At 45.1% G+C, this 12,137-nt stretch overlaps 1 protein-coding gene across 1 annotated transcript in view; it reads right to left on the bottom strand.

Moving 5' to 3' along the window:
• The window catches only part of LOC124598849 (chondroitin sulfate N-acetylgalactosaminyltransferase 2-like), a 116,932-nt gene that overhangs the window by 30,247 nt on the left and 74,548 nt on the right, over nucleotides 1-12,137 (bottom strand). The window contains exons 4-5 of the mRNA XM_047136031.1: nucleotides 9,375-9,706; nucleotides 2,812-3,091 (exon numbers count right to left, since the gene is read on the bottom strand). Of these exons, the coding sequence (XP_046991987.1) occupies nucleotides 2,812-3,091; nucleotides 9,375-9,706 (612 nt within the window). The remainder of the gene's footprint in view (nucleotides 1-2,811; nucleotides 3,092-9,374; nucleotides 9,707-12,137) is intronic.

Below are 12,137 nucleotides of genomic sequence, written 5' to 3'. Positions count from 1 at the left end.
TACGCAATCTGTTGGCGGACGACGTCGAATCTGTTATCAGTACACCTACTACCCCCCAGGCGGGACATGCCATCATCAGATCAAAATCGACGTCGTCCTTCCAAATGTCCTACTTTTTCTCCGGCAGTGTATTTGGTGTACCAGTTTATGGACCGCATTGCAGAACCACAGTTCTGTAACAAGAAAATCGTATCACTATGGGTAAAGTGGCACCCTGACATCAGCAGCAGTGAAGTTGTCGACGCTCTCTCTAAGAGTGTCATACAAAATGGGACAGCCGGCCGGTGTGGCCGTGCGGTTACAGGCGCTTCAGTATGGAACCGTGTGACCGCTACGGTCGCAGGTTCGAATCCTGCCTCGGGCATGGATGTGTGTGATGTCCTTAGGTTGGTTAGGTTTAATTAGTTATAAGTTCTAGGCGACTGATGACCTCAGAAGTTAAGTCGCATAGTGCTCAGAGCCATTTGAGCCAAAATGGGACAAAGACGTACAAACATGTTCTTTACACAGACCTTTTAGAACATATGCAGCAGCAGACCGGAACCTCTACATCTACATCTACATCCATACTCCGCAAGCCACCTGACGGTGTGTGGCGGAGGGTACCCTGAGTACCTCTATCGGTTCTCCCTTCTATTCCAGTCTCGTATTGTTCGTGGAAAGAAGGATTGTCTGTATGCTTCTGTGTGGGCTCTAATCTCTCTGATTTTATCCTCATGATCTCTTCGCGATATATACGTAGGAGGGAGCAATATACTGCTGGACTCTTCGGTGAAGGTATGTTCTCGAAACTTCAACAAAAGCCTGTACCGAGCTACTGAGCGTCTCTCCTGCAGAGTCTTCCACTGGAGTTTATCTGTCATCTCCGTAACGCTTTCGCGATTACTAAATGATCCTGTAACGAAGCGCGCTGCTCTCCGTTGGATCTTCTCTATCTCTTCTCTCAACCCCATCTGGTACGGATCCCACACCGCTGAGCAGTATTCAAGCAGTGGGCGAACAAGCGTACTGTAACCTACTTCCTTTGTTTTCGGATTGCATTTCCTTAGGATTCTTCCAATGAATCTCAGTCTGGCATCTGCTTTACCCACGATCAACTTTATATGATCATTCCATTTTAAATCACTCCTAATGCGTACTCCCAGATAATTTATGGAATTAACTGCTTCCAGTTGCTGACCTGCTATTTTGTAGCTAAATGATAAGGGATCTATCTTTCTATGTATTCGCAGCACATTACACTTGTCTACATTGAGATTCAGTTGCCATTCCTTGCACCATGCGTCAATTCGCTGCAGATCCTCCTGCATTTCAGTACAATTTTCCATTGTTACAACCTCTCGATACACCACAGCATCATCTGCAAAAAGCCTCAGTGAACTTCCGATGTCATCCACCAGGTCATTTTTGTATATTGTGAACAGCAACGGTTCCATGACACTCCCCTGCGGCACACCTGAAATCACTCTTACTTCGGAAGACTTCTCTCCATTGAGAATGACATGCTGCGTTCTGTTATCTAGGAACTCCTCTTGGGACAACGTGGTGCCCACTGTAACAATCTAGAGAAAAACGTTATGCAGCTATACAACCCAGCATCACATGCATAGATCGCTCCTTGCACTGCCTTGCAGGCAGCAATGGCCAGTCGGAAAAGAAATAAGGCCGACTCACTATGTTCATGTTCACATTTCTAACTGTTCACGTTCACGTTTCTAACAAGGAACGTTTCTGGTCACCATTTTTCGCCTCCGCTTTAACCATGGAGCTTTTCGACTGCACCTCTATCGGTTGAAACTGATCGACTCACTCTCATACGGTTGTGGTGTGGTGAAGCCGTCGAGCATACCATTATCGGCTGCCCACTGACATATCACGCAACAACCTGTTTAGTACCACGAAAATAAAGACACTACTTACTGAGGATGATGTTTCACTACATAAGCATATACACCGAGAAAGTTTCAGAGGTAGTAGTACAAACCAAGATAAAAAGTTTAGTAAAGCTGACCTCTAAAATGGGTACCTTCAGTGTAATGAGCATGAAGTGCATACCTTCAGACCAATGAACACTTACTTGTTCATCTTCTCTACTGTGAAACAAATGTCTTATACTCAAAAAGTGCTCATAACTCTTTAAGGTATGCATTTTAGAGTCTTTCTTTACTGGACGCTTTTTTCTTGTGTTCCTTCATATTACTAATACTCAAGGTTTTTCGTGGAGTTCTGCTTCAACCTTTATATAACTTTTTAACGACTGATTAAATTTATACATTCACGAACTAATGTAAATATTCTATCTTACCCATGGCACTGGAGTCGTAGGTCTTTGTATCTACGTGGGGGAGGGGCGGATTTGGTGCGCTACATATGTCTTATTTACCTAAATGTTTCTCACAATAATTTCTAGCATTTCATGTACCGGGAGGTGGCTGTGGACCATGTCCGAGGCTAAAAAAAAAAAAAGGTAAAGAAGAAAGTGATTTCCAACTTGCCCCATGACAGTAAATAATGTGTCCAATGGAAATAATAATTCTTAAAGGAACTGGCTGCAAAATGCTTAGAAGATGGTCACAGAAAACCAGTATCTCACAATGGAAAGGTTAACAACAAAAAATAAAAAAAGCCCAACCAATTATTCCTTACCAGTCATCATAACATGGAAACTACGCGATTCAGACCAGCAGGGTGCTGAAAAGAATTTAATTTATTGTGAACGTGGTTTACATGCACCATTATTTAAACTGTAGGCTGGATCTCGCTCAGTTTCCAGGATACGGAGCAAGCAGCACCAAGAGAGCCTCGCCGTACCTTCTTGCCCGGCTGGGCGTTCCAGCGGCAGCGGTCGAGGAACCTGGCGCTGAAGACGAGGTGGACGTCGCAGAGGAAGAGCAGCGCGTCCCCGGGCGCGGCGGCGGCCCTGTCGGCGGCGACGCGCAGCCCGCGGCTCCTGGAGAAGGACTCGTTGAGTGCCAGCAGCCGCAGCTGGTCGGGCGGCCCGCCGCGGGGTGAGAGCGACAGCGCACGCGACATGGCCGACCGCGCGTCGGCCAGACCCTCCTCGCCGAAGAACACCACCGTCAGCTGCACCCTGTGCACCAACACACCACAAGCGGCTGTACAGCGGACGCTGCAGACCAGAGAGTGGCAGGCAGTGTGACACTAAGGAGACTGCAGTGCGGAGAACCCGCTGGACTGTATGCCTGGGAAACACTCTATGAACAACACCTCAGTCACCTGCCACCTGTTATCACGTACCGGTTGGCTGCAATTAAAAAGCAACAATTCAAAGAGGTCCAGCGTGGACTGTAATTATTGCATGGCAGAGGAACTTCCTAGATATTCTAAGGCATTAAAGCAGAACAGATTTGCGCTGGAAAAAAATTAGTTCCAATTTTGGCGACCACGTGCAAATCTGGCGCTGTACATCATCTCGCCCGCGTCTCCAGATCTCATAGTGAAAAAAAAAACTGTGGAAGAGGCGGTTGATAGCAACATCATCACTATGTCCATCTCGCTCATTTGACGCTTCTGCCCGAGTCCTGTTCCTAACCCATTGCTTATGGAAACATTTCGATACGTCTTTCTTGCATTCACAGCGCCACATTTGCACCCGGTGGCCAAAACTGGAACTATTTTTTTCGAGCGTAAATCTGTTCCGCAGTCATGTATCACAATGTCTACCAGATCACGATAATTGCTGCCTACACTGGACCTCTGTGAGTAGAGTTCCTTGACATCAGCTGCATTAGATATAAATCTACTACCGGATAGTGTCATATGAAGAATATGTGCCGGACCGAGACTCAAATCCCGATTTTCGGCTTACCACGCGCGGTCGCTTTAGCCACTTCCGTCGTCTGCACTCGTTCCCCGGACCGACCAAAACCTCCACATGCCACACTGTCTACATCCTTATCTCACAGTCCACTGAATTTATCACCCTATGCTCGCCGTGTTACTTGGATTCCACATCAGGGAGGATGAGACTACAAGGAATCGAGACCAGTGTTCTTATCGTCATGTGCCTGTCTAGGCTTGTAATACTTACATTCATCTCTTTTTAAGAACAGACACTGTTTATGGTAACAACACTTATCTCCATTCCTCGCTTCCTCCTCCTCCCCAATTCCGAAGTCCAGTTAATAATGCCGGCGAGCATTACGGGATGAAGCAGTGGACTATGCCATAAAGACGTAGACAAGGTGATATATGGAGGTTTAGGTTTGTCCAGGGAGCTTGCGCAGATAGCCGAACTGGTTAAGGCGACCACTCACGATAAGCAGGAAGTCCTGGTTCGAGTCGCAGTCGGATACAAATCATATGTCGCTGTTGGGTAGTAGGTCTATACCTAACTCAGCTGAGGTCAAGGGAATGGCGTTCAGCGAAGTAATTTCGAATTACTTCGTACTTACATTCATGTCTGTTCTTCAGACATGAATGTAAGTATTACGAGCAAAAGACGATAATAACATTGATCTCGGTTCCTCAATGCGTTGTTCTCCCTGGTGCGGGAATCCAAGTTATGTTGGGAGCACCAGGTGATAAATTCAGTGGATGCAGACAGAATTACATATGGAAGTTCGGTTCGGTCCGGGGAGCGTGAATGGATAGCAGCAGTGGTTAAACCGACCGCTTGTGGTAAGTCGAAAACCCGGGTTCGAGTCCCGTCGGCACAAATTTTCATATGTCGCTACTGGAAAGTAGATCTATACCTCATACAGCTAATGTCAAGGAATTCGCATTTAGGGATTTCATTTCAAATAATTTCATTCAGCTGTGGATCGTCAATAGCGTTCATTCTTTCATCTGCATCTACATCGACTCCCCGCAAGCCATCGTACCGTGCGTGGTGGAAGGGAACCCTGTACCACTGCCAGTCAACTCCTTTCCTGTTCCACTCGTAAATTCAGCAAGGGAAAAACTACTGTCTATATGTCTCCGTGTGGGTCATAATTTCTCGAATCTTCTCTTCGTGGTCCTTACACGCAGTGTATGTTGGCGGCAGTAGAATCGTTAGGCAGTTCGTTCCAAATATCAGATCCCTAAACTTTCTTTACCTATAGCGTTTCCCGAAAAGAACATCACCTTCCCTCCAGGGATTCCCACTTGAGTTTCCGACGCATCTCCGTAACACTTATGTGTTGTTCGGACCTACCTGTAACAAATCTACCAGGCCTCCTCTGAACTGCTTCGATGTCTTCCTTCAATCCGACCTGGTATGGATACCAAACACTCGATCGGTACTCGAGAACAGGTTGCACCGGCGTCCTATTTGCCGTCTCCTTCACAGGTGAACAACTCTTTCCCAAAATTTTCCCAATACACCGAAGTTGACCACTAGCCCTCCCTACACACTTCTCACATGCTCGTTTCATTTCATATCGCTTTGCAGCGTCACGCCCAGAAATTTAAGTGTCTTCACTGTGTCAAGCAGGACACAAGTAATACTGTGACGAACATAACAGGTTTGTTCTTCCTATTCATACGCATTAACTTAAGATTCTTCCACATTTAGAGGTATCTGACATTCATCACACCAACTAGAAATTTTGTCCAAGTTGTCTTGTATCTTCCTACAGTTACTCAACTTCAACACTTTACTGTATACCAGAGCATCGTCATCAAACAACCGCAGATTGCTGCCCATTATGTCCAAAAAAATCATTTATGTATATAGAGAACACTCTGCATATCATTTAGTTTGGTTCTCTGGATAGAGACCAGCTGGTGTCACATGAAGCAGACCATGTATTGCGTTTCTATCTTTACTGTTCTTTGGTTAGAATCGCTTGCATTGTGAGAGTTCGGATCACTTTACTTGATTTCTGGGAGAGTAGGTTTTCTTCAGTTGCTGGGATAGGAAGTGGATGAAGTTAAGGAGCTGATCCATAGCAAAATATTTGGGTTGGAAGCTATCCAGAGTACTAAGAATGAGTGTCTGCTTTTCAAGGTATTTAAGGAAGCAAGGGAGACTGGGCTTCAATGTGGTACTAACGACGTGAGGTCTTTTGAGATGAATAAGCTTGCAATAAACAGAATGGCGTTTCCTTTTCGAAGGACTTGTCATAGCACTTGCACGGGGGAAGAAAAGAAAAGCTGTATTTGTATGACCAGCCACGGGTCTGAAACCACTTCATACTTCCAAAATCAGAATTCAGTTTATTATCAACTACACTCGGTTCTGTGCATTCAGTGTACGGGGACTACAGTTCAACACCAACCTCACAGAAGCTGGGAGGAAAGCCGACAAACTGGCTTGACAAAATATTACCCTCATTATCTATTGTCACAGTGTTCTTAGTAAGCTAACAAGGAAACATCATCAACTTTGACCTCAACCTGAAAGGACAGATTCTAAACATGCGCCATCACCGCTTTTTCACTCGCTCCGCCCCACCACTGTCGCTTATTTCCCATGCGCGAACTCTTGTGCAGTGCAGTGAGTAAAACAGTTGTTTAATACGTTCGACATTGGTAACGTGCTTTGTTCACTGCGTCAAAGTGCACAGTTTCTAACAAGTAGCTGGTGCCAGAGATCTGTGCTTTGAACATTTTTGTGTTGTGATTAAAAAATACAGTGTAAATGCGGGAAACGAATGAATATGTCATTAAAAGCGAGAGTAGTGCTATTTCATTATTAACATCGCTGTTATGCGTTAATTTCTTTACCAACGGAACTCAAAAATGCAATACAACGCTTGAGAACAATTTGATGGGAGGACAGAACTATGGAAGGTTGAGGTGCATACTAAATTGCTAGATCGTATCGAATTTGAAGGTAGTAATTTTGCCATCACGGTACTTATGTATTCAGTATCGGTACTACTGCTTAACTATAAAAATATGAGTGTCGAAACTGTAATTAAAAATTGTTGTTGTGCTGTAAAGCTCTATAACATCAAAAGTATTACATTTTGAACAGTGTGGAAAAGTATTGCCAGAATGAAAAGTCAGATATCATAATACGAGGTACGCAGAGCGCTTTCCGTAACGAAAACCACTTGAGTACAGCTAAGCGATAATGACGTGCGCAATGTGACGAGTCAAGACAACATCCAGGTAAGGACAATTAATCGCACATCCTGGAATTGAAGAAGTTATATAATTACGAAACACTAGCCGCAGTTGAACTCAGTGTAAGATGATTAGCTTAACGTGATGCTAAAACAATTTCTTACGAGTCGTGAAGGGCCAAACTTCACGTATTGATTGTCATAATTTTTCCAAAATCGTTAAGAGTGGGCTACTTATAAAATGAGCAAGATGTTACTGTCTTTACAACTATGTGCAGTGAAATGAAAGTCAGATATTGCCTCTTATGATTACTGCCCAAATTTTGCATCGACTTAAACTTTACTGTCAGTGTTTATGCCAGGAGGAGAAGTTACTGAGATCGATGTGGACCGACCGTTGGGAGGCTTGAAGGCTTTGATTGAGAGCAAGGAAGACGATGTCGTTGGAAACAGGGGCACACGGATGGGGGCTCCTGGCACTTGTCTGGAATATTATTAGTGGTAATGAATATTTAACGCCCTCTGCTCTGCTGTCCGTCTTCGTGCAAACCTACTTGCCCACCTTACCAAAGGAATGTCCCCCAATAATCTGCTTTCTGCTTAACGAGGTAGCGCTACGCTGAATTGCCAAAGAGGGTTTATGCCAGAAAAGGACATTTTTATGCCTACCAGCAAGAAAAGTACGAAATATAGTTTAAGACTATTTACTATAGAAGGTGAAATGCCGCAAAATTTCTGCTGACAAATGGTGTGAACACTTCGAAGTATGATGATATTTTATGTGCGGATCAGTCTGCCTTGTTAACAGATCTCCCCAACTCACTCCCCCTGACATAGTCCCCTGCCACCTTCTCCTAATCCCACTCTCCCTCTTCCCCATCCCTCTAGGCCTCTAGGCCTCTTGTCCTATTGGTGGGAAATGCATGGCCAGTTACCCTAGGGGCAGAGAACACTGGCACAGCCTGCATGGCTCCCAGATTTCCCTCAAGTGCCATATGAGAGCCTGAGTGATGTCACATTGCATGACGGTTGTTCTTCATGGCTGCCTGCATGAGTTGTCATTTAAATCCGCCAAGAGTGTTCCTACTATGACGTCACTCGAATATAAAAATGGCGGGAAATTAAAAAATCCAGGAAACGTAGCTTCTTTTAAACATTTACATACTGCATGGTCTGTTTGTTGTATTTCAACATTTAGTGACGTCTTAGTATAATATAACATATAGCGTTTCATCTGATTCAACTATTGATAAAACTACAATCTTCTTCAGCAATATTTTGCCTTTCAGCTTCGCCCAAGAGAGTCGGAATACTTCATTCTCCTGATTGACCTATGTCTTCAAAGGTTTACTGCATCTTAATAGTCTGTAGACTGGAAGTCCATCTACTCGAAATGTTCTGGAACAATCTCGAAGTTGTCATAGTTCTGGTCACACACCAACCGGACGTCTCCCCCTCCTCCAAGGGTATGCATCATATCTCACACTCTAAACTCCGTCGGTCTGATAAAGACGAATACAAAAATTACGTACCACATGCTTTCTGTTATTATGGAGTCTTGACAACCTTACTTGAAATTAATTCCAAGAATACTTCTGTCATCACAGAGAAAAATGTTTTCATAATTCGATTTAGAAGAATATCGTCTTTCGCACTGATGCATAGTAATAGTGATATGTATTTTATTTAGAAATAATAATAACACCAATACGATTTGTTGCATATGGAATACAGTGTGATGCTTAGGTGCAAGGCCAACTAATGAAAACAACATAGTTTTCATGTCCTTAGGTGGCTGGGACACATCAGCTGTGTATAGGAGATAGAGGAGAGGAAACAAGATTGATACTGGGGCACTCCTGAGGATGAGTGCGAGGATGGACGGATGGTACGAATTTAGGTACGATTGATGGTGAAAATGTAACTGGAATTACTTACAACACGTAATTTTTTGGTGAATATGTGCAGAGAATGCAAAAGAGTCTGCTCAGCCGGTATGATTGAGGGTGAAAATATGACTCGAATTACTTACAACACGTAATTTTTTGGTGAATATGTGCAGAGAATGCAAAAGAGTCTGCTCAGCCGGCCGTTGTGGCCGAGCGGTTCTAGGCGCTTCAGTCTGGAACCGCGCTGCCACTACGGTCGCAGGTTCGAATCCTGCCTCGGGCACGGATGTGTGTGATGTCCTTAGAGCTACTTAAACCTAACTAACCTAAGTTCTAGGGGACTGATGACCTCAGATGTTAAGTCCCATAGTGCTCAGAGCCATTTTTGAGTCTGCTCACAGGGAATACTGGAAGGAGTTACGGTCTTACTAAAAGGCAGCCCGCCCCGGTGGTAGGCGCAGCGACTGACCTGCGGTCGTTCTTGAGCGCGATGCGCACGAACTTGTCCATGAAGGCGCGGAAGTGCGCGGCGGGCCCGGGGGCCAGCGGCAGCAGCACGTGCACCGTGGGCCGCCCCCGGGGGGCCGCCAGCCGCTCCACCCCCACCACCAGCGGCGCCAGCAGCGGCCGCGCCAGCGTCACGCGCCTCCCGCCCCCGCCACCGGGGCCGCGGAACACCAGCTCGTACTGCGTGCCCGTCGTGGGCTCGGTGCGGTACACGCCCTCGCTGAAGTCCGACAGCGAGAAGCGCTCCCCACCGCCGCCGCCGCCGCCGCTGCTGCTGTTCAGAGTCTCCAGGGCCTGCAACAGGTGTGGCGTCCCTCTACACTTCAAAACCATTGTATAATATGCGTTAGCTGAGTATGTGCCAAGCAAGATCGCAAGAGATGGAAAAGAGCCACCGTGGTACAACAACCGAGTTAGAAAACTGCTGGGGAAGCAAAGGGAACTTCACAGCAAACATAAACATAGCCAAAGCCCTGCAGACAAACTAAAATTACGCGATGCGAAATGTAGTGTGAGGAGGGCTATGCGAGAGGTGTTCAACGAATTCGAAAGTAAAGTTCTATGTACTGACTTGCCAGAAAACCCTAAGAAATTTTGGTCTTATGTCAAAGTGGTAGGTGGATCAAAACAAAATGTCCAGACAATCTCTGATCAAAGTGGTACTGAAACAGAGTATCACAGACTAAAGGCCGAAATACTAAGTGTCTTTTTCCAAAGCTGTTTCACAGAGGAAGACTGCACTTTAGTTCCTTCTCCAGATTGTCGCACAGATGACAAAATGGTAGATATCGAAATAGACGACAGAGGGATAGAGAAACAATTAAAATCGCTCAAAAGAGGAAAGGCCGCTGGACCTGATGGGATACCAGTTCGATTTTACACAGAGTACGCGAAGGAACTTGCCCCCCTTCTTGCAGCGGTGTACCGTAGGTCTCTAGAAGAGCGTAGCGTTCCAAAGGATTGGAAAAGGGCACAGGTCATCCCCGTTTTCAGGAAGGGACGTCGAACAGATGTGCAGAACTATACACCTATATCTCTAACGTCGATCAGTTGTAGAATTTTGGAACACGTATTATGTTCGAGTATAATGACTTTTCTGCAGACTACAAATCTACTCTGTAGGAATCAGCATGGGTTTCGAAAAAGACGATCGTGTGAAACCCAGCTCGCGCTATTCGTCCACGAGACTCAGAGGGCCATAGACACGGCTTCCCAGATAGATGCCGTGTTTCTTGACTTCCGCAAGGCGTTCGATACAGTTCCCCACAGTCGTTTAATGACCAAAGTAAGAGCATATGGACTATCAGACTAATTGTGTGATTGGATTGAAGAGCTCCTAGATAACAGAACGCAGCATGTAATTCTCAATAGAGAGAAGTCTTCCGAAGTAAGAGTGATATCAGGTGTGCCGTAGGGGAGCGTCATAGGACCGTTGCTATTCACAATATACATAAATGACCTTGTGGATGACTTCGGAAGTTCGCTGAGGCTTTTTGTGGATGATGCTGTGGTATATCGAGAGGTTGTAACAATGGAAAATGGTACTGAAATGCAGGAGGATCTGCAGGGAATGGCAATTGAATCTCAATGTAGACAAGTGTAATGTGCTGCGAATACATAGAAAGAAAGATCCCTTATCATTTAGCTACAATATAGCAGGTCAGCAACTGGAATCAGTTAATTCCATAAATTATCTGGGAGTACGCATTAGGAGTGATTTAAAATGGAATGATCATATAAATTTGATCGTCGGTAAAGCAGATGCCAGACTGAGATTCATTGGAAGAATCCTAAGGAAATGCAATCCGAAAACAAAGGAAGTAGTTTACAGTACGCTTGTTCGCCCACTGCTTGAATACTGCTCAGCAGTGTGGGATCCGTACCAGATAGGGTTGATACAAGAGAGAGAGAAGATCCAACGGAGAGCAGCGCGCTTCGTTACAGGATCATTTAATAATCGCGAAAGCGTTACGGTGATGACAGATAAACTCCAGTGGAAGACTCTGCAAGAGAGACGCTCAGTAGCTCGGTACGGGCTTTTGTTGAAGTTTCGCGAACATACCTTCATCGAGGAGTCAAGCAGTATATTGCTCTCTCCTACGTATATATCGCGAAGAGACCATGAGGATAAAACCAGAGAGATTAGAGCCCACACAGAGGCATACTGACAATCTTTCTTTCCACGAACAATACGAGACTGGAATAGAAGGGAGAACCGGTAGAGGTACTCAAGGTATCCTCCGCCACACACCGTCAGCTGGTTTGCGGAGTATGAACGTAGATGTAGAATAACACAGATAAACAATGCATTTCTGTAGTAGCAACCAAGGTAGATCTTAAATTGAGGAAGGAATTTCTGATAATGTAAGTTTGGAGGACATCATTGTAATAGTGAATCATGGTTAGTGAAAAAACCGGAAAACAAGAGACTCGAAGGGTCTGAACTGTGGTTCTCCATAAGGACGTTGAAAATTTGGGAGACTGATGAAGGAATGAATGAGAGGTTCTTCATAAAATCAGAGAAGAAAGGAACACATAGAAAACACAGGCAAGTAGAAAGGACAAAAAACAGGTCATATGTTACGGAGTTAGGAAATAACTTCAGTGGTACTACAGGAAGCTGTAGAGGATAAAAACTGTGGGGCCGACAGAGAGTGAAATATATCGGACCTCTTATCTAACGGAACCCCTATGTTGCCATCGACGGCGAACATTTATTAGAGAC

This window comes from Schistocerca americana, chromosome 1 (genome assembly GCF_021461395.2).
Source record: "Schistocerca americana isolate TAMUIC-IGC-003095 chromosome 1, iqSchAmer2.1, whole genome shotgun sequence".
In the NCBI taxonomy this organism is placed as follows: Eukaryota; Metazoa; Arthropoda; class Insecta; order Orthoptera; family Acrididae; genus Schistocerca; species Schistocerca americana.
This window is presented reverse-complemented; position numbering and strand designations above follow the sequence as displayed.